The sequence below is a fragment of the Palaemon carinicauda genome, chromosome 5, assembly GCF_036898095.1.
Source record: "Palaemon carinicauda isolate YSFRI2023 chromosome 5, ASM3689809v2, whole genome shotgun sequence".
Lineage (NCBI taxonomy): Eukaryota > Metazoa > Arthropoda > Malacostraca > Decapoda > Palaemonidae > Palaemon > Palaemon carinicauda.
The window spans coordinates 81200631-81224786 of NC_090729.1; the positions used below are offsets into that span (position 1 = coordinate 81200631).

General features: G+C 42.7%; 1 protein-coding gene across 1 annotated transcript in view; it reads right to left on the reverse strand.

The window, feature by feature from the left end:
• Window positions 1-730: 730 nt before the first annotated feature.
• Window positions 731-24156, reverse strand: part of LOC137640484 (hypoxia up-regulated protein 1-like) — a 107717-nt gene continuing 84291 nt past the window's right edge. Inside the window, exon 3 of the mRNA XM_068373021.1 lies at window positions 731-1016. Within this exon, the coding sequence (XP_068229122.1) occupies window positions 747-1016 (270 nt within the window). The 3' untranslated portion in view covers window positions 731-746. The remainder of the gene's footprint in view (window positions 1017-24156) is intronic.

A 24156-nucleotide genomic window follows, 5' to 3' on the forward strand; every position in this document is an offset into this window, starting at 1 on the left:
TATATAACAATGTGCTGTAAACTTTGATAAAATAAACTACCAACTTCAACTTCCAATGGGTTTATATTTGTAAATTTCTCTGGTACGTCCTTCACCCTTGTATTTCGTACCTCTTGATGTACAATGTATGTCATTATAAGGAAGAGGCTAACATTATGTCTGTACTGGTTGCAGCCAGAGCCTAAAGTGGCCATTTAATGATGGGCTGGTGGATGGGGGTTCTCACTGCACAACTTGTGAATAAATATCTACCTTGTTAACGATTCAATGGCTGTTCCAGCTCCATTGAAAACATATCCCTATCTTAAAGAACACTAGGTTTTGTATTTATGTAGGAACAAATAAACTTAAGTAGAGATCTTTGAGAACATAGCCAAGTGAATTCAAAGCTCCTAGTGGATTCCAACTGGGGTACAGCCAGGAAAAAGCTTCTGTCGTATCCTACATTTATGGTTAGCTTATTATCATATAAGATGACACAAAACCTTTCAAGGTCCTTCAGAAAGTGTCCTTTAAATGAAAAATAAATAAATAAATAAAATGCTTCCAGAAACTCATACTTCAGCCATTGTTACTAGGAAACTCCCAGCAAATCACTTGAACATTCTAAATTGAACATGAACAAAAAATAATTAGTGTGTTTTAAAATCTGGTATTAATGTAATTATCTATCATTCCTAATCATCTATTATAAGGTAAAACTTTTCTTATCTTACATGTGCAACATCTTCAAAAGATGGAAATACTTACTCATCATATCGGAATAGTACAGATCCTCTGTCAGGATCAGCTTCAATCTTAAAATAAGGAAATCTCCTCTTGTAAAGTTCAACAATGGGATTATCAATCTTTTTTCCCAAAAGATCTAAAAGGTATATGAAACTACCAGGAGGATGTCGTACTCCGCTTGTCAGCGCATCTTCACTAAAGGTACGTTCACCATCACGAAATGAAATAGCAGCAGGGGTCTTTCTTTTAGATTCCTTATTAAGTGCAATTTCCATTGGTACTCCTGGCTGGAAAAAAAAAAAACGGTAACAAAAGATTAGTAGCAAAGCCTGGTAAAAGGGAACACAAAAAATAAAAAAATTATATAATGAAACTACAGTATTACCAGTTATGACAAGTTGAAAAAAATCATCAAATTTTTTAAAATTATTTTCCTGGCTCTAGAAACCCTAAAGTCCTTTAAATAGACTATTTCATTCTGAGCTGGAATGGCCATTGAATTGTTAACAAGAAATTAATGGTACCTAATGGCACAGGTGTGAGGGGGGAATTTGCATACCTGCTTGAGTCTAGCAACTTTGGACAAAGGAATGAGTGGGATGTTTAAGGGGAAGCGTAACTTGAAGGAATCATAGCGAAGAAAAACACAAATTACTTCCAAATTTTCATATCTGTTCCCAGACAGATACAAACCTTCTTACTTTGATCAGAACACTCATTCCTTGGTCGTTGGCATTCCCCTACAATCAAACTAAGTTCTTTACCTTCCCTAGAAGTGTCATCATTCCTTGTACTGTACAAGAACAAGGAAGGTGACTTCAACAACCTCCTAACAGCTAAACATAGAGTAAAAGAAGCTGTTAGGGCCTTGGCAAGTACTGGCATAAAAGGAAGTTCAGAGTATTATCCCACCCTACATTGTTAATTGGTTCTAAGAGACTATGCAAGTCTTATTTTCTATGCAAGTCAGATTTAAAAGTGGCATAGGTTCCCTATACATTTACTAAGCATGAAAAAGGATTTACAACCTTCTATCATTTTATAAAATCAGATACCTACACTAACTGACTTCCATGTGAAGTAATGTACAGTACAGCACTTCTTTATTATATGACATGAGACGTAAAATGGTGTAATGTGGATTTTATTTTTGTACAATATCTAATACTGTACTTCAGGATGAATGATGCAAAGTGGGAAATGACATGTGCAAACCATGGTAAAGAGAGGCACATCCAGAGAAATCACTTTTGCAAAACACCAACCCATCCTCCCACTAGCAAGAATGATGGGGGAACTTGCTCCTTGGCAGTAGTCGTCTGTATGAAAGGTGCGCCATTGTGTAACTCGTCTGTAACAGATATCCAACCAGCATGTAGCTGTTGTGGCTACTGCATTCCATCATGAGATGTAAGGAAGAGCCAGTTATTTTAGATTTCTTCAGACTTTCCCCTAACACATTACCTTAGATGGAGTTGCATACTTCTGTAAGGGAGCTGGGAGTTACTCAACTAATGAGCAGCCACCTCAAGAACCCAATGAAAAGGGTTCAAGTTTTGATTTTAAAGGATGGGACTTTTCTTATAATCATTATTAAATTTTCTAATATTAGATTGCAGAGTAGTTGTTGATGGGCACCATAGTGACTACAATACAGGAATGTGATACATGTTCCTAAAGGTAGTGTTCTTGGCTCATTACTTTTTATACTGTATAAACATATGAGGTTTTGTCTAGAAAACAAGCTTGTTGAATATGCAGATGATGCTAATATCTTTGTGTCAATTCCCTCTCTGAATGTATATCTGGAGTTGTTGAATCCCTTAATAGAGATCTAATTAAAATTAGCGCATGGTGCAAATTGTGGCGCATGAAGTTGAACCCTAAAGGTACTAAAAAGTATGATTTTAAGTAGGTCGAGGACAGTGGCTCCTCCACATCCAGATCTCTGTATTGATAAGGTTTCCTGAACTCTATACGACTCCTTTAAAACTTTAGGTGCGATTCTTGATTGCCAACTTAATTTTAAGAAACACATCTGGTCTGTTTCTTCTTGATCTAAAAAAACAAAATGGCTTATCAAGAAACCCTGTTTTGAGCATTGTTCTCCTGTCTGGCCTTCTGCTGTCGACTTCTTAATTTATTGGACACAAACTTGCGGTCTATTAAATTTCTTATTCCTAATTTAAATATTAGTGTCTGGCACCGTCATTCAGTTAGCTCTTTATGAATGTTGCATAAGACTTTTTCATAATTTTGACCATCCTTTACATTCAAATCTACCCATCCTGTACATAGTAATGGTCATGGAATTAATTCTAAGCCATACCTACTGCAATATAATAAATTTTTAAGTACCGTATTTCCCGTGTCATAAGACGCACCTTTTTTCACGATAAATGCCCCCCCAAATCACCCTGCGTCTTAACACTAAGAAAAAGTTGTAAAAGGGAGTTTGACACACCTCAAACACCAAACTATTGACTTACAAGCACTGAAAGTCACGAGAGATAGAATATAAACCTACAATTATCATTCATATAATATAAATTCATTCATTTTTATATTGCACTTCATTTAATGAAGTACAGTAGCAAATTATTTGTTTATTTTGGTAATCAGCTGATGACTCGGTAACCCCTTCCACAAGTAAACATGCCAACTAGTCGTCTCCAAGCAGACGACACTATGACTTTGTTGTTTATTCAGTATATATCTATTTTCTCATATTTTGTTATTTTGTAATAAAACAACACAGTATATTGATAATTTCTTTGTTGCCTGAGTTCCGAAATAATACAAACTGACAGTTGCTGAATATGTCCTTGGCAAAAAACTTCTGTTAGTTGAGTGCAGTATTACCAAGTTAGCAGAAAAGTAGCTAGACCCAGAAAGTATTTCACCTAAAAGAATTTATAGATTTCTATAATCAATAACAACATTTTGTGTGAGTATTTATGGGGTATATGAGGAATTTTGGGACTATCACTAGAATTTTACATCTTAACCAAAATTTTATAAAGAACCATTGGCATCGCTGCTTTCGTGTAAACAACACTTGAAACACCAAGCACTATGAGTAAACGTGTAGTTTTGGTGGAAACTACGACTGGTTTAGTTGGTTCTTATAAGAATATGCAATAGAATTGGGATAATCGGAATGTAGCTAATAAATATTAACTTGAACATTTCATAATACATCCATAATAAGAAAAGTTACTGTGCCAGACAATAATCACACTATAGTCGCTCACAATGGATTTCTGCTAAAAAGTTTTTAAAATCATTTTTTTTTTTTTTTTTTTCTAAAACTCCCTTGCTAATTTAAGGGTGCGTCTTACCACTTGTAGCGTCATATCACACGGGAAATAAAGTAATTTTTATTTTTCCTAGTACACAAACCAGGAGCTATTTACAGGGGTATACTTTTGGCCATGATAATTTTAGTGAGGGATAACTACCCCATCCGCTTGTTAGCGGGTGGGGGGTGGGGTAGACTGGCTACCCCACTCACTAACATCTCTCGGCCAAGTAACCACTTTGCTTTATGGCAGGACTTCTCGAGGGACAGGGTGGCGGGCAAATTTGTATAAAATACTGTAGCTCCAGGTTTGTATACTAGGGAAAATACAAATTATTTACAAATTTATTTGTTCCAGCTTAAATACAAACCCTCCACTATTTATAGGGCTGACTTACTCTTAGGAGGGAGGCAGTCCTCACCAACTGGCCTTGGTCACGACCAAGGGTCCTCTCTATTTCGATCTGTGATCGATAGAAGAAGGGACCCTACCCTCGCTAAAATCAAGTGCCGATATAAAGTAATGCACTGATAGCGGCCTGTAGAAGCTTGTGTGTGAGTGGAACTAACAGTGTGGCTTGTCTTTAACATAGGAACTCGAGTATTCCTCTTAAGACTTACCCAATACCCTCCCTCAAAAAAGTATTGGGGACGTAAAAAAGTATTATTCTATACTAGGGAGACACAAGGGAAATGAGTCTTACTTGCAGCGAGGTGAGGTCAGCTATGCTGAGGCTTGCGGAGCTATTTTCCCCAGAGGGGAGAAGGTGAAAGGAGGAAAGGAGCCAGTCATTCTTACTCAATTCACCCCAGACTAATCCAATTAACCTCAGCCCTCAACCCTCAGATACTTGTCCATCAAGGAGCCTGAGATGTTTAAACCATTTGTTGTGTGACCACCACAGGACCGATGGAAAAGGTCTCCATGTTCCTGTGGGTTACGTCTTTGCAGGTACAGTGAGCCCTCGTTTATCGCGGTAGATAGGTTCCAGACCCGACCGCGATAGGTGAAAATTCGCGAAGTAGTGACACCATATTTACGTATTTATCTAACATGTATATTCAGACTTTTAAAACCTACCCTTGTACGTAGTACTGTTAACAAACTACCCTTTAATGTACAGAACACTTAATGCATGTACTACAGTACCCTAAACTAAAACAGGCACAAATATTAAAGGCGATTTTATATCATGCGTTTCCTAAACACGCTAAAAAGCACGATAAAAAATGGCAACCAATGTTTTGTTTACAGTACGTTTATCTCTGATCATAATGAAGAAACAAACTCATTTAGTGTACACATATATCTATAGGTTAGTTTTTGCATCAATTATATTGATTATACAGTATGTTGATTTTGTTATTACCAATGTTTTACTTAATTTTTCTTAGGACTTCCAAATGAAATGTTTTTCTTTATGGGCGGCGTCATAAAGTACGCTTCATCTTCGATCGTAATAAACAAACGAAGGCATTTAACGCGCATGATGAAAGTGATAAATAATGATATTACAGTAAAAGCTTTTAGAAAATATGTTATTACAAATATTATTTACCGTATCTATATAAAATCATACATACGTAGCAAAGCAGGAAAACAATTTACGAGAGAGAGAGAGAGAGAGAGAGAGAGAGAGAGAGAGAGAGAGAGAGAGAGAGAGAGAGAGAGAGAGAGAGAGAGAGAGAGAGAGTTGTTTTACATACGTAAATGTAAATTTTAAACAAAAAAATAGCCCCATTTCATATAAAATAGGTTATTACAATTATTTTACTTTATCATATTACAGTAGTCTGTATAATACTGTAAAGTTCAGTACAGTATGTTGTTGTTAGTCGTGGCGATGAAATTCTCACGAAACAAAAACACGGCATTCGATTACAACAGCCGATTCTCTCTCTCTCTCTCTCTCTCTCTCTCTCTCTCTCTCTCTCTCTCTCTCTCTCTCTCGTGTTATACAATACTTACATATAGATGAAGAAACTAAAATTAGTTTTCTTAGGGTCAATTAAATACGAAACGAAAAAATTATGCCGAGTTTACATCCATTTCAATCGTTGCTAAAAATACGGCATCCGATTTCATCAGCAAACCACTATTTTTTGGGAAACATCATTTTATTCTAGAAAATTGCTACTCTTTAAATAGTTAATTGCACATTAAGAAAGCGTGTACTTTTGTTTTTAAATTTCGGGTGTGTTTTAAAAATCGAGTATTGTTGACTTCTTTTTGTTTTACTTTTGGGTGTGATCAGATCAGCTGACGTCTAGCTGCCGCTCTTGAGAGCGTACGAATACACTAACAAAGTATCGTTTATACCATTTCTTAACTTATTCAAACCGTCTATACAGTTGATATTACATAAGCACCAATGTGTTATAATCTATCAATTTTTTTTGTTTGTTACATTTAAAACAACACACACACACTCTCTCTCTCTCTCTCTCTTATTATATTTAAAACAACACACACACACTCACTCACTCACTCACTCACTCTCTCTCTCTCTCTCTCTCTCTCTCTCGTGTTATACAATACTTACATATAGATGAAGAAACTAAAATTAGTTTTATTAGTGTCAATTAAATACGAAACGAAAAAAATTATGCCGAGTCTACATCCATTTCAATCGTAGCTAAAAATACCGCATCCGATTTCATCAGCAAACCACTATTTTTTGGGAAACATCATTTTATTCTAGACTTATTCAAACCGTCTATACAGTTGATATTACATAAGCACCAATGTGTTATAACCTATCAAATTTTTTTGTTTATTACATTTAAAACAACACACACTCTCTCTCTCTCTCTCTCTCTCTCTCTCTCTCTCTCTCTCTCTCTCTCTCTCTCTCTGTGTGGGCTACTTTTCACTACCTCCCATTCCTTACCTCTCTCTATCTCTCTAACAAATGATATCTTTGTTGCTCCTCAGTTTCATTTATATTGAAAATCAATCATGATTCAATTTTCCTTACTTTCTCCAATCTCGCACCATCGGTCACATCGTGGTATTTTCGAAATTTCCGGAAAATCCGCGATATATGTATATACATGCGTTATGAAAAAAAATCCGCGAAGTGGTGAATCCGCGATGGTCGAACCGCGAAGTAGCGAGGGATCACTGTAGTGGGCCGTGAAGGTAGATTCATGCTTCTACATGTCCACTTAAAGTATCTGCGCCACAGAGTAGTTTCTTGAACGCCACGGAAGTAGCAACGCCACTGACGTTATGAGCTCTGGGTCTTAGGATGGAGGAGGGTCTAGATTGAGAGCAACCTCAATAGCCTTCTGATCCAAGAGGGGAAGGAAATCCTTGTGATCCTCCTCTTGACATTCCCTGTGCTGGTCAACAGTGACGACACACGGAGGCAAGCTGGTGTCGTTATTTTAAGGTAACACCACAGACTCCTCAATGGGTAAAACCCTATTTGATGGGTCTTCGGTCACCGAAAGAAGATTCTTTATCCGAAATGGGCTGCACCTAGGGTACAGCACACTTAGATTTTGAATCTTGGCAATCAACTCTGGTACGCCGCTGAGGATTACTTCTCCCCGTCTACTAGAGTAGGAGACATCAAAAGATGGATCATACAACACACTAACACTCTTGGTCAAAGCCCAAGTGAGTAGAAAGGGCTGTCTTCCATGTAAGGAAGCGATCTGCTGCCTGGCATGAAGGTTTGTAGAGAGGGACCTTCAGGGACTGGAGGACCCGAACCGCGTTCCCAGGAGGTTGAGATCCAACGGTTGACAAGTTATCTCAAACTTTGTAAAAGTAAAGGCATCGATGGGGGAGAATCCCCTTCCACGACATCAGTCACAAAGGACCGAACATTTTGCCTGGAAGACCGACACTGAAAAGTGTCTGAGGTGCCTAGACATCTTTTCCACAACTCGTTGCGAAATGCCTCTCTGAGAGAGGTGGTGTAGGACCATCCCAGGCGTTAAGTCGAAGCAAAGCTACGGCTTAGGAAAGTGTTAGCATGTGGCTGCTTGGAAGATCGTGTTACGCAACGAATCCGGTTACGGGAACATTGTTGCCCAAGAAATATTTGTTCGTTGACTAGCTGTAATCATTTTTTGAATGAGAGCGCACGTGTTCTCAAAGAAAATATACCGTTATAAAAGCGATCATTTCTCCTTTGGTTTGCCCCTCCTCTTTATGGGAGGAGCTAACCAGCGTTCATAAATAGACAATGATGTTTGGTTCCCTGTGGGGGAGTTTGAAACGTTCGTAAACATAATAAAGAGCTGACCATGATGTTGCTCTCGTTCTAAAACGTAAGCTAACACTGCTTCTTTGGGACTTTGTTTAAGACAATAACCCTGTAAGGGTAGAATAGAAAGTCTCAGAAGTCTATCGTGTAAAACGGTAAGTCGTCGTACCCGAGGTACAATGACGAAAGCGGCTGACTCAATCAAACGGTAGAACCGGAGTCCATTACAATAAACTCACGGTTTTGTCTTGGATAGAGCGCATGCTCTGGTAAGGCTTACAGCCTTTATGAATTTTAACAACACCCGTTGAAGTTCTGTAAAACTTCTCAGGAATGAGTCTCTCCCGAAAAGGGTGAAGTCTCGTATGCGGGAGTTTGCTTCAACAAGACCAGACATAATTGCCATCGACCACTTACCCGAAGGAGTTGCCATTGAATGCTTTCTCGCTAGCGAGAAAACTACATAATTCAGGCAAGGCCTGCCAGTGGAATTGAACTGGAATTTAAAGAAATTTTCATTCCCCGCTAATTTCCGTCTGCTAACCCAACCACTCGGAGTGGGAGGGTGGAGGGAAGATGACGGTGGTTCGTTCAAAAACGAAAGGATCGGTGCTGGCGAGACCAGCCTAGCTGACATATTAATCAGCTGGGAGTGTAGAGTGACGTATTAAGTCACGCTTTTGGAAGACCCATCCCATAGGGAGGGGGGAAGGTCAACCATGGAGTTTTCAGAAAAAACTCTGGATCGCGGGAACCGAGAGATTCGGCACGACGAGAACCTAGGGGTTCAAAATCTATTTTGTGAATTCCTTTCTCACGACTTTAATGGATGTTGTGCCGAGAACCCGCAGGAACTCTATCGCTGATTCCTGATGGAATCTTCAGGAATCGTGTTGCGTGAACCCACCGGGGATCACAAGAGCAGAACCCAAAGGGACTAAGTCATAGTTACATGAAGGGAGACGAAAACCCTCAGGGTTTTAGAACCTCGGCAGGTTTCTGAACCTTCTTACCTATGGGAGGGTTCCTGGCAGGCAAGAGCGGCACAGGCCTACCCTTAAGGATAGGGTCTGAGCGTTGTCGCGTGGGTGACTGCTGTCTCTGAGGCGATTGAAAAAATTAAGTAGGCTGCACAACCCTGAGGTTTCAACATAGCGCTGATCGCGCGCGTAGAGTTGGGGTCGTGCAAGCGTGAACACTCCGCGCAACGAGAGTTCGAGTACAGAGGAACCTCTACATACGATCTTAATTCGTTCCGGGACCTAGATCGCATGCTGGAGCGAATATTCCCATAAGAATACACTGTAATTTGTATAATTCGTTCTACAGCCCAAAAACCTATGATAACTCCTTAATAACGTACTACACATAATTAAACATAGCAATAATACAATTGCATTATATAATAGATGTAAAAAAGAATAATTAAAGAAATTAATAAAAAAGGGGTTTTTATTGTCCCTTTACCTTAGAGACAGGCCAATGAAGGTATAGGCTTTGCTACGCAGGAGGAGACGGATGGTCGGCAAGGAGGTAGAGATGGTGACTGCAATAACGTACCGTAACTTACTCTAACTTACATTACGTGAACTTTAACCTAACTTAGCTCATTTATTTCTATTTAATTTTTATATTTCATATTTTTTTAAATTTTCTTTTTATCTTTTTGATTTTTAATTTTCATCACTTTCACTCACTTTAATCTTAGTTTTCTTTGCTTAACTTTTTTTCTCTTCATCACGATTACTAAACCGCTTCATAGATTTTTTTAAAGAAACTATAGAGAGAAAGTTGCTTGGTACGGCTTTTCAGAATTTTTCTGAAATAGGTTAAGCAGACATCATGGAATTGCAAAACTACATGGCAAACCTGAAGTTTCTGAGAGTGATACTTATTAATGAAGTCAACAACGTGTTGTTGATGTGCTAACATCTCTTTTATTGCAGCCGAACTTAAGATGTGCTCTACCTCCTCCGACTCACTCAACTGCGCTTGGAACTCTATCATTCTGCATAGCATGCAGCTCCTTGATTTCCTCGGAGAGCTCTTCATGATGCTCCTCGATGAGTTCGGTGATGTCTTCTTCATCGACCTCAAGACCCATGGACTTGCCAAGGGATACAATCTCTTCTACGTCTTCCTCTACGGCAAGCACAGATTCAGGTTCGGGACCAAAACCTTCAAAATCTCTGGGAGAAACAGCATCAGGCCAAAGCTTCTTCCAAGCTGAATTCAGTGTCCGACGAGTTACTCCCTTCCCAAGCCTGATCTATGATCTTCAAGCAGTGCACGATATTGAAATGGCTCCTCCAAAATTCACGCAAAGTGAAGTTGGTGCATTGTGTGACATTAAAGCACTGCTTAAATAAGTGCATGGTGAAGAGCTTCTTAAAATTATGAGATGACTTGCTGGTCCATGGGCTGGAGGATAGGGGTGGTGTTCGGTGGAAGATACAGCACTCTGATAAACTTGAACCGGTTGATGATATCATCTTCGAGTCCTGGGGGTGAGCGGGAGCATTATCCAAGCAAAGCAAGCACTTTAAAGGCAAATTCCTCTCCTGAAGGTACTTCTTGACCGCAGGGCCGAAAACTTGGTTTACCCATTCAACAAAGATGTGCCTAGTAACCCAAGCCTTAGAATTAGAATGACAGACCATGCAGCATGTCCTTATTGACTTTATGTGCCTTAAATACCCCAGGGTTTTCAAAATGATAAACCAAGAACTGCTTGATTTTGCAGTCCCCGCTGGCATTGGCACATAGGGAGAGTCAACCGATCCTTCATAGACTTATGTCCAGGCATTTTCTTCTCTTCGGCGGTGATGTACGTTCAACTAGGCATCTTTTTTCTAAACCAGACCGGTTTCATCACAATTGAAAATTTGCTGCTCTACGTAGCCTTCATCCTCCACGATCTTTTCAAACTTCTTAACAAAATCGTTAGCAGCCTTGGTGTCCGAACTTGAAGCCTCTCCGTGACGAACAACTGAATGAATCCCTCTCCGTCTCTTAAATTTCTCGAACCAACCGCGACACGCCTTGAATTCCTCCGTCGTAGGATCAGTTGAACTCTCCCCTCATCACGCCCAGAGCCCGCCGCCTTCAAGTCACAATATATAGCGCTGGCCTTCTCGCAAATGATCGTTTCGCCAACAATCTCTTTGTCCTTTATCCATATTAACAAATGGCGTTCCATCTCTTCCAGGGTAGGGCTGCAACGTTTTGAAATAATGGTGATCCCCTTCGATGGTTTGACTGCTTTAATGGCTGCCTTCTGCTTGATGATCGTCAAGATTGTAGACATATTCCGGCCATATTGTTTAGCCAGATCACTCACACGGACACCGCGCTCGTGTTTTTCTACAATTTCTTGCTTCAATTCTAATGAAAGCATTGCCTTCTTCCTTTTCTCACCACTACTAATACCTGTACCGAAATTAAGCTTCTCAGGACCCATGATTATACGTAAAATAATAGATGAAACCTGAAGAAAGGAAGATAAGCACTGTTTATAACGGACCGAATAGGGTACAACCACGTGATGCACACGAGAACAGAGAACTGACCGACGAGACGTTCACTAGCGTCCCTCCGACGTGCTGCTGTCTACCGGTGTAAACAAGAAACTACAACCGAAGCTTCTAGAAAATTCTACGCGTATGGTCTACGACGGATGTTGGAGCATGACGTCGGGTGTCGAGACGAGAATTCAATCAAATTTTATGTCGGATGTTGGAACAATCGTATGTAAAGCTTCCACTGTACTCTCTGTCATAAGAGTAAAACTCTTGATGACGATGGTCGCACACGTAGAGTTGTATACGCGCATAGCGATAATTGCACACACGAACACTTGATTAAAACTCTATGATGATGGTCGTGAGCGTAGAGTTGGTCACGCGCGTAGTGCTAATTGCGCGCGAGCACTTGCGCGACGAGATTCGGAAGACTTTTTGTCATAAGAGTAAAACTCTTGACGACTATGGTCGCACACGTAGAGTTGGTCACAGGCGTGGGAACACTTGCGTGACGAGAGTCGGAAGACTCTCTGTCATAAAAGTAAAATTCTTAATGACAAAGGTTACGCTCGTAGCGTTGGTCGTGCGTACAACGAGAGTCTGAAGACTGTCATATGAGTGAAACTCTTGATAACGATGGTCGCGCGCACAAACATTTCGCGCGACGAGAGTCGGAAGACTCTCTGTCATACGAGTAAAACTCTTGATGACGATGGTCACGCGCATAAAGTTGGCCACGCTCATCGAGATGGTCACGCACACGCGCCAACACTTCGCACGATGAGAGTTCGAAAACTTTTTGTCATAAGAGTTAAACTCTTGATGACGATTGTCATGCGCATAGTTTTGGTTGCGCGCAATGAGATGGTCGCGCATGGGAACACTTCGCGCGACAAGAGTCCAAAGAATATCTGTTATTAAAGTAACACTCTTGATGACAATGGTCACGCGTGCAGTGTTGGTTGCTCGCGCGCGAACACTCCGCACGACGAGAGTCCAAAGACGCTCTATCATAAGAGTAAAAGTCTTGCTGACTTGTTTCACAAGAACCAGAAGGCCCAGCGTGATCGCATGAACACCTAAAGGTCGTATTGCGAGACATCGAAGGGTCAGAGCAATGGGAAACTGAAGTTTCCCTGTCACGGGACACCGAAGTGTCAGCGTGACTAAAGGCACGAGAGCCCGAAGGATCAGCGTAACGAGAGCCCGAAGGCTCAGCGTAACTGAAACTCAAAGGTTCTAAGGCGTGTGAAGTCCTGCGCGACGGAGGCCCGAAGGACTCCTAATGTCATGAGAACCCGCGGGATCAACATGAAGAGAGCCCGAAGGCTCACGATCACCACGAGGAGAACCAGCTGCTTAAAAACGGATTTTGAGCGAAGCGAAAAATCTATTTTTGGGTGAGATAGCCATGTCGTCCTAATGGAAGTTCCCCTTAAAGTAGCTTCCTAAGGGATATATGTACTACAGTGATATTCCCAGAGAATTTTACCTTTAGGTATCCAGAATTCTAACTCCTGACGCAAATATCCTTAAATTTTCTCTCAAGGATATCGCATAATATCAGGGACGTATTCTTGACACGCCTCATAGCAATCTGCACCCCTAATAGCGTTTACGCTTCGAGGAGGTGTGGCAAAATAAAAGGGAGCCGTATCAAGGTTACCCCGTTCTCGTACTACTATTGAGTATGATAACAGCGCCATTCCCACGATGGCGGACATTCTTTGTAGCATTGAGCATGGTGTTACAGATACAGTACCACGGGGGGGATACTGTGAAGATCTTTTCTTTTTAGAAGAGATGAGTGGGTCCATCAGGACGACATGGCCATCTCACCCAAAAATAGATTTTTCGCTTCGCTCAAAATCCGTTTTTTGGGCTCAAGCCATGTCGTGCTGATGGAAGCATACCAGAGCATTAGTGTATCTGGATTTTCATCAGTGCCTTAACCTTATAGCAACCTTTTCATGCAAATGTCCTTTACAATAGAGTAGCTTAGGATAGTAAGCTATAAAGGGATAGTAGGAGATACATACTTGTGTACCCCTGTGAGCAAATGCTGTTACCTTCCCTCAGTATTAACTACCTGGAGATTTCTCTATTGAGTAACTCCAAGTAGAAGGGCTCTTAACCCTAGGGGTAGAGAAGTATCAAATCACTGTCCCAAAATAATGTTAATACTGTGGGGTCAGGATGACTGATTCTCGATCAGAATATTGAAGAAAACTATTCATTCAATATATGAGCGGTACCAGCGGAATGCTCATACAAGGGTACCCAAGGTATGTCAGAAAATACTGCTGTATAATGGTACTGTAGTTTTCTAATTGCAGTAAGTCTATATTGCAATTTACTGGCTACTGTACATCATGTATTGTAGTCTAGTCATTATGCTGCCTTCATAGTAGCATATGACAGTACGGTCCATCTAGCATGAAGCCAGCTGGACTAGGAAAATAAACGGATTTTGAGTGAAGTGAAAAATCTATTTTTGGGTGAAAGAGCCATGTCGTCCTGATGGAAGTTCCTTCATAAGTAGCTTCCTATGTTATATGTGACTACAGTGATATATCCCAGAGAATTTACCTAAGGTATCCAGAATTCTAACTCCTGGAGCGAGTATCCCTTAAAATTCACAAAGGGATATCACGTAAGGACGTATCTTGACACATCTCACAGCTATTTACACCCCAAATAGCGATTTTCACTTCGAGAGGGAAAAGTGGCAAGAAAATAGTCGTTAAAAAGGTAAACACTCGATTCTCCTAATGTACTGTAATAGTTCGCCCAATCGCCACCGCGAGGCGCCACCTAAGCCATTTCTTTCGTTCGTAGCTTCGGTGACCGGTGTTTTTCCTGAGTTATCTCGCTATTTTGAAAGCTTTTTCATCGTTGTGATGGATTCCCCCGCTTCATCAGCATCTGGAAAGTTAAGCAATATCTTTGAATTGTGTAAATGTAAGCTCTTGCCAGTTTTGCTTGTCGATTGAGATCGTGATTAACGTAACAAGAGCTGTTGCCAGCCGGATGGCGTAATGGACACGATCGTTCTTTTGTTCATTTAGCTAGCAAGAACGATATTCCCGGCATTATCGCTTTATTAACTTTAGCTATTTAGTTTTCTTAGCTAGGGATTTTTATATTACGTCATTGTAGTCGTGGTTTTGGCTATTATGATCGAGCCTCACGAGTGCCAGGCTTCCGAGCCTAGGCACCTTCACACTTCATGCATGATATAACCTTCCTGGTAAAGTTTTATTGAAGCTCAGGCAATATTTTATACAATTAAGATATTACTGTGTATTGCCTTCTGGTAGATTTTGACTTATATTCCTCTAAGAATTCTATACTCTCTTTTGAGATCCCAAACCTTTTCTTTACTACTAGGGAGAGAAAATCATGAGATGAAGGTCTTGAGTTTTCTGTAAAGAAGCGAAGACAGTCAACTTCTGTACTTGTTGAGACAGAACTGGGTCTGGCAGGGGAATCAGCCTCGGCTGTAATTCCAATATTAACGGGAACCAGATCTCAGCTTGTTGAGGACCTTCATCAGCAGGTTGGATGGAGGGAACAGATAAATCCTGGTCCATTTGTTCCAGTCGAGGGACATGGCGTCCACTGCTTCAGCTAGAGGGTCCTCGTATGGGGCCACGTATCGAGGAAGTTTCTTGTTGTCGCGAAGAGGTCGATCTGCAGTTCCGGGACTTGATATAAGATGGAGGAGAATGATCTTGCGTCTAGGGACCATTCTGACTTTCTCGGAGCTATCCTGGATAGAGCGTCCGCTGTCACGTTGCGTAACCCTTGAAGGTGAACTACTGATAAGTGCCATCTCTTCTTTTCCGCTAAACGGAAGATGGCCAACATCACTTGGTCGAGTTGAGGTGATCTCGAGCCTTGACGGTTCCGACATCTCATTACCACCTCGTTGTCTAGAATCAGTCTTATATGGACTGAAGGGCGAGGGGATAATCTCTTCAGTGTGAGGAAGACTGCCATGGCCTCCAAAATGTTGATATGGAAGGTCTTGAATAGAGAGGACCAAGTTCCTTGAACTTTCCGTTGATGAGAGTGATCTCCCCATCCTTCCGATGATGCATCCGTGTGAATGATGACTGAGGGTGGAGGCGGCTGCAGAGGTGTTGACCTCTTGAAGTTCCTGGCCTCTGACCATGGCTTGAGAATTAATGGTAGTCGACTCGGTATTGGTCTTCTTAGATCTCTTAGAGCGTTTAATGAGTATCTTCTCCAGACTCCTGATGCATCTTTTAACTGTGCTCTTAGCACAGGGTCTGTCACTGATGCAAACTGAAGGGAGCCCAACACTCTCTCCTGTTGGCGTCTTGAAATCCTGTTGGATTTTAGAAGTCTCTTGACAAATCCCGCTATCTCTCTCCTCTTCTTTAATGGAATGGAGAGGCGATGTGACTAAGTCCCAATGTATGCCTAGCCACTGAAACTTCTGAGCTGGAGAAAATCAAGACTTTTTGGTGTTGATCTTGAATCATAGATGTTCCAGGAACTGGATCACTTTCTTGGATGCTTGCATGCATTTCATCTCGGATGCTACCCACACCAGATAGGATACCACCTGGACCCCTTGTAGGCGTAGTTGTTGAACGACTGCTTCTGCAAGCTTCGTGAAGATCCTTGGGGCTATGTTTAGTCTGAAGGGCATGGCTCTCAAAGCGTACTTTTTTTGTAGCCTGAATCCTAGGTAGGAGGAGAGTTGGCGATTGATCGGAATGTGCCAATAGGCATCTGCCATGTCTATGGAGACTGTGTATGCTCTTTTGGGCAACAGGGCCCTTATGTGTTGAAGGGTCAGCATCTTGAACTTGTCGTTCTCGATAAACTTATTGAGTGGCGACAAATCCAGAATGACTCCGAGTTTGTCCGAGTCCTTCTTGGGAACACAAAACAGCCTTCCTTGGAATTTGATGGACTTTGCCCTCCTTATCACCCGTTTGCTCAAGAGCTCCCGGGTGTATTCTTCCAGAACGGGGGTGGAGTGTTGGAAGAATTGAGGAAATGATGGGGCTGTCTTCCAGCTCCAATCTAGTCCGTTCTTGATTAAGCTGTTGGCCCAGGGATCAAAGGTCCAACGATCCCGGGAGAGTCGGAGTCTTCCTCCTACCGGAAGCATCTCATTGCTTCTGGCTTCCGGAGGGCTTGCCTCCTTGACCACGTGCTCCCCTATCGAGGGACGTCTAGAGGAATCTCTACCTGACCCCCTACCTTTTGGGCGAAAGGTGGTGGTCTGCCTCTCATAGGCGGGAGTAAAGGCTGGTGACTGAGTCACCACCTGCTGGGGTACCATCTGGTAGGTGGGTTGGGGCTGTGCCACTAACTGTGGCACTGCAGTCATGGGAAGTTGTTGTTGTTGTCTAGCAGGGCGAGATGGCACTCTTGGCCTCTTTGTCTTCCTCTTCGGTTGGGGACCCTCATCTGGAGAAGACTTCCTCTTAGCCGACATGCCCCACTTCTGGAGATTTCTATTCTCCGTGGCGGCCTTATTGACTATTTCTTTGACCAATTCGTTTGGGAATAGGTCTTTTCCCCAGATATTGGAAGATATCAACTTCCTGGGTTCGTATTTGACCGCAGCCGAAGCAAACATGAACTCCCTACAAGCCCTTCTTGCCCTAACAAAGCTATAGAAGTCTTTCATTAGGGTTGCCAAGTGTCTTTTGGCTATGACCATGAACATAACCGGGGATCTCTGTTCACTGGCCATTGCCTCCAGGGTCACCTGGACGGACAGAGAGGCAGCAAGCCTCTCCTTTGTATCCTGTTCCCTACGCAGGAGAAACTCAAGACAACTTGGGAGGTTTTTGCTAAACTGAAGTCCAGCGATATCAGCCTCCAACTTCCCGACTGAGAAGGTAAGCTGAATATCCTTCCAGTCCTTGTGATCCATTGGCAAGGCTAGGGAAAGGGGTCTACACTCCTCCAGTGTAGGGCAAGGTTTCCCAGCTTCCACTGCCTTAATCACCGCCTTAAACCCTTTTTCCGCAAAGGGGAAGGCCATAGTTGCTGGAGCAAGAAAAGAAGGATGTTTCTTGCTCAGGGCCAGCACCTTGGAATTGGTGAAGCCCTTGTCCTTCAAATTGCTGGCTAGCAAAGCCTGAGCCTTCGTATGGTCAAGCACTATGACCTCCTTAGGCTCTGTCTCCTCCTCGGATACAAGTTCCGCCCTTAGACAAATGAAGCAGTCTGGATAGGACTCAAAGCTGGGCCAGAAGTCAACGTCCTCGATAAGGACAGCTCCCAGCTTCTCTGAAATAAAGATCTTACCGTTCGTAATTGGCATGTACTCGGCATGCCTCCACGGGTTTACCTCGGAGCACGAGGGAAGATCCTTTACGTTGAGTCTCCTCTGAGACCCACGGTTCGCTGCAAGCAGAAGTATCTCCTTCCTTAGCGCAGCTTCTCTTTGTTCGCTCTTGTTCTCAAACATCTCCATCATAGCTTTGATGGCAGACAGGGTGTCATCCGACTTTTCAGGTTGAGGAGCGGAGGACGTAGCGGGCACCGGTTCTGGGGTAGGAACCGACAAAACAGCTCAACTTCATCCTCTTCCGTCTCTGGAGCCAACATTAACTCCTCATCTCGATCTTCCGCCAGAAGTTCCTTTTCGGTGTCCTCTGACATCCTCTCATCTAGATGGATGTCCTTCATCGCATCCGAGACATCCGAATCCACAGCTATCTGGAGGCAAGGGATCTCAGGGTGAGGCTGAGGAATAACCACATCCGCAGATGCATTGGGGAATAGACAGGCCCTCATACGCTCACTAGGGAGGTAAGGCCCCGTGGCATTCTTCTGGAAGCCACGAACCCATCTTCGCAGCTTGTTCCGAGCTGCATCCCTTGACTCCGCTGTCTTGAGATTCTCAAAAGCCTCACACACCAAGTCTTTGCACACAGTACACACCTGGGTGTCCCGGTATCTGCGAGGTCCCTTAGTGATGGAACAACGGGAGTGTGTCCTACACTCCAGGTGGCTGCAGAAGTCCCTGCTACGCACGTTGCAGAAGACGCTGCCGCACTTCACATGGTCCTCCTGTAAAGAGAGGAAAATAAAATGAGTATAAGGTAGTCTATCTCACTAGATAAACTAATAAATATTATAATATTTTCCATTTTATTTTATTGCATATAGCTTAGGATAGGTAAGCTAGAAATGAACTCGGAAAGACACATACGTGTGTTTCCCGCCCAGCCAATTGCTGTGACCTCCCTCAAAATTAACCCTAGGGTTATCCTCCTCAGGAGGCCTGGTGGAAGAGTCTAGCCTATAAGGATAGAAAAGTGTAACTAACACTCACTTCCAAAAGGATTAATAATGAGGGTCATTAACAACTGATCATTTATCAGTATATAGGAGGGGAATTCCTTTCCCAATCCTGTGAGGTCTCAACAATAGACTGCACCTGGACACACAGAGTATGTTGGAAAATTTAACTACTGTATACTTTTATACCATAGTTTTATGTCTGCAGTACGCTCTATACTACAGATATACTGGCTACTGTATATACATATACCGTAGTTTCCGCCGGCACGTAGCCGGCAAGGCTAGTACCTAAGGCACGATTCAACTGACACAATATTGATAATTTTTATGGCCGGTGACCCGCCCCCAGACTGCCGGCGGCTTGCCGGATGCCGGCGGGTCACCGGCTGTCGGCACACTATCCCAGGCAGCATTCAATGTGACAGGGTAGTGGCCGGTATACCAGACTTGGCCAGCTGTTGCCGGCTAAGTCAGATGTGACAGAGAATCAATGGCTGTCGGTCCACAAGTCTAGCCCGCATCTTGCCGGCAAGGTTAGTGGCCGGCAGCCGCAGTTAGGTTAATACCTGGCAGCATTAGTTAATAGTGAGAGAGAAAGCAAGGAGTGAAGGGTGATGTAAGAGCACTGTCTCACTTCCTTCCTCCAGAATGAGGATTCTAATGGAAGAGGAGAATATAAGATAATCAAGCTTCCACCCATCCACCTCCGTCGCCAGTCCCTGCCGGCATAGGATGTGAATGGCAGCCCAAGGGAGGACTGAAGAACACTCTAAAGTAAGTGGGTCTTCTGCCGGCAGCTAGACCTGCCGCCATAGCTATCCCGGAGCCCATGTCCGATAGGGAAGCTTTACAACTAGGCCATACAAGCAGAAGCCCAAGCCGGTCCTATACCCTGCCGGCAATCGGCGCGATTGTAGAACAACGGCCACAGGGATGTGATGGCTAGGCCATCACCAAAGGACAGAATGGGGAGGGGAAAGGGTCCTGTATAAGGTGTGAGAGGAGCCGGCAGCATGTCGGCCCTACCACACCTTGAGGAAGCTCTGTTTCAGTATCGGCGCCATCCTAGGCAGCCAGAGAAATCGATCCCCAGCCTAGGGTCTGCCAATACAGTAAGGGGGCCGGCATCATCTAGCCAACCCCTAAATATAGAGAAACAGAGTTCCCATGCCGGCGCCATCCTAGGCAGCAGAATAATCTTTATTCTTCAGCCTAGGGTCTGCAAGCACAGGACTAGTCGACTAAACCACAGGGAGAAGGGGGATCACATGACCCCTTCAAGTGCAGTCTAGGGAGGCAAAGCCAAGGGGGATCACATGACCCCTTCAAGTGCAGTCTAGGGAGGCAAAGCCTCCTATGCCAACAAACAAAGCCTAACAGGGGAGTACATTCACCATGTCAACCAGTTGCCGGCATATGACAAGTACAGTGATACCTCGGTAGTCGAACGACTCTATACTCGAACAATTCGGAGTTCGACCAAAATTTTCGAGAAATTTTTGCTGCGGTGCTCGACCAAAAATTCGGTACTCGACCAGCCGAACACGTGACGACCGCATGGGCTTTGTGATGATCGCGCCATCTCGGCCACTCTCGCTTGTTCGGGAAGCATCAGTTCTCTCGAGAGCGTCACTCAGACAACGCGCGATCAGCATTCGTTGTGATTTAGTGATTTTCAGTGCTTTTAATTGCTTTTTTAGCTTTCATAATGAGTCCCAAGAAAGTAATGAGTGTTAAGGGGAAGGAGAAGAGGAAAACAGTGCGAACAACGATCGAGTTGAAGAAGGAAATTATAGCGAAATATGAGAATGGTGTACGAGTGTCCGATTTAGCGGTAGAATACGGAATGGCGAAGTCGACCATTTCTACGTTTTTAAAGCATAAAGAAATGATTAAGAAGGCGAATGTTGCAACGGGAGTTACGGCGGTAACTAAGCAAAGGCCACAAGTGATTGAGGAGATGGAAAAGTTGCTTTTAATATTTATTAAAGAAAAACAGTTGGCCGGGGAAAGTGTTAGTGAAGCGTTCATTTGTGAAAAAGCGTTGCATATCTATGAAGAATTAGTGAAGAAAAGTCCGAGTACCAGTGAAAGTGATTCATTTACATTTAAAGCGAGCAGGGGTTGGTTTGAAAAGTTTCGTAATAGAACAGGTATTCATCGTGTTACTAGGCATGGGGAGGCAGCTAGTTCGGATCAAATTGCAGCCGATAAATACGTGGGGGAATTCGATCGGTACATAAATGAACAAAATTTGATCGCACAACAAGTCTTTAATTGTGATGAGACTGGGTTATTTTGGAAGAAAATGCCAGCCAATACGTACATTACCAAGGACGAGACGAAGATGCCAGGTCACAAGCCAATGAAAGATAGGCTAACATTGTTGCTGTGTGCAAATGCAAGTGGCGATTGCAAGATCAAACCCTTGTTAGTGTACCACTCGGACAACCCCCGGGTGTTCAAACGAAATAATATTTGTAAAAGTGCACTACCAGTTATGTGGCGCTCGAACACTAAATCTTGGGTCACAAGACAATTCTTTACTGAGTGGATAAACGAAGTGTTTGCCCCCCAGGTTAAGGCTTACCTCATTGAAAAGAGCTTGCCAATGAAATGTCTTCTGGTTATGGACAATGCTCCTGCACATCCTCCAGGTCTCGAGGATGACTTGAAAGAAGAATACAGCTTTATCAAAATCAAATTCTTGCCCCCCAATACTACTCCCATACTCCAGCCCATGGACCAACAGGTCATTTCAAACTTCAAAAAACTCTATACCAAGGCCCTTTTCAGAAAGTGTTTTGAAGTGACCAGTGACACGAAGTTGACCCTAAAGGAATTCTGGAAGGAACACTTCAGCATCCTCAACTCTGTTAACATGATTGACCAAGCTTGGCGAGGTGTGACCTATAGGACATTGAACTCTGCCTGGCGTAAGCTGTGGCCATCATGTGTCACAGAGAGGGAGTTTGAAGGTTTCCAACCAGAGGCGGGTCCAAGCACTGCTACCCCTGTAATTTCTGATGACACTGATGTCGTTGAGGAAATTGTTGTCATGGGCAGGAGTTTGGGGCTTGAGGTCGACAAGGATGATATTGATGAGCTTGTAGAAAGCCATTCTACCGAGTTGACTGTGGAGGAATTGTTGCACCTGCAACAACAACAGCAGCAGGATCTGATTGTGGAGCAGGAATCTTCAGAAGAGGATGAGGTAAGGGAGGATGTTCCAAGTTCTCTCATCAATGAAATTTGTTCCAAGTGGGCAGATGTGCAGGCTTTTGCTGAAAAATACCACCCAGAAATTGCAGTAGCAAACCGGGCAGTGCATATGTTTAATGATAGTGTCATGTATCATTTTCGAAGAATACTGCAGAGGAGGAAGAAACAATTAACAATAGACCAGTTTTTCACAAAAGAAAAGAAAGCTGCTACATCAAAGCCTGTTTCTCCTCCAAAGAAGAGACAAAGAAGAGAAGAAACCCCTGAAATAGATCTGCCCACCCTTTCATTGGAGAGAGAAACAACTCCTGAAGGAGAACTACCCCGCCACATCATGGAAGGGGACTCTCCTTCCAAGCAGTAACCTCCCCCTTCCATCCTCTCCACATCCATCCCTGTATGCCATCGAACCGCTGCTCAAAGGTATGTTCACTACAGTACAGAAAATGGTTTAAAATTGTTTTATTTTAGTACAGTAAATGGTTTAAAATTGTTTTATAGGATTTTCTGACCAATTTCATACACATTTAGATAATTATTGTTGTTTAGGTACACGTTTTATTAATATTTTGGGCCTGTTCGAGTGCTTGGGAACGGAATAGAATATATACCATTATTTCTTATGGGGAAAAAAAATTCGGTACTCGAACAAATCGGAGGTCGAACACGGATCTCGAACGGATTATGGTCGAGTACCGAGGTATCACTGTACTCTGAGGTTCTGACCGAAACCCAAAGCTCACCTTCAGTAGCTAGGTGAAGGGGCAGAAAAACCCTAGCCTAGTCTAGCCTGAATGACAATTCGAGACAAGATCAGTCAGGATTGTAGCCATAGGCTACACTCAGAGGGAAGGAGGGATTACAGTACCCTATATATGAGGGTAACTGGGGAGATTGTATGAAAGTATACTAAAGCCCCTAGGCTACTAGCCTAGCGACAGTGAGATCGACTACTTAACTCATCGAAGCTCTCTCGTATACTATCTTAGAAGAGGAAATTTTATATGAAATCCATATATCTTACATGTATAAATTGCCTATTATCTTCATTTTAATTTTAATAACACCAAGAACACTTATTATATCATGCAAGAGAGTAAACTACTGCATAGCGCCTAGTCTACGAAGCCTAGCGTCAACAAGATCGGCTACGTAATTCGCCGAAACTAAAACGAATACTATCGGCATAATATAATTAATTCCTAGCAATGAAGACTAAACAGCTAATTATATTTATTTAAGCTATTTTACCGGGAAAGTCGTTCTGGCTAACTAAATAACTCATGCATTACGAACGACAGCGCCAAAGACGCCTCCGGTCTAGGCAATAGCTCTGCCAAAAAATCAGATTACAGTAATTAAATTCAATTTTTTACTTTACCGCCAGAGCTAAATTTATACAGCATAAGAATCAAATACTCAACTTTCCAGAGGCAAAAGAGGCTGGAGATTGCATAATAAATCCTAATAACGAGAGAGCACTGGGAAAACCGACCTAGACCGCTACAGAAAAAGGAATAAAGATGGCAGCGATTATAGCGCCATCTGGGTACTCAAACAGTAACGGAGGAAGGGAACTTTATAACGGTTCCTCTTTTATTTTGCCACTTTTCCCTTCGAAAATGTAAACGCTATGCGGGGTGCAGATTTCTATGTGGTGTGTCAAGAATAAGTCCCCTGATATTATGCGGTATCCTAAAAGAAATCTTTAAGGATATTCGCACCAGGAGTTAGAATTCGGGAGACCTTAAGTTAAATTCTCTGGGAATATCACTGTACTCAAATATACCCTAGGAAGCTACTTAAAGGAACCTTCCATCAGGACGATATGGCCTGAGGCCAAAAAGACGTATTGTTATTA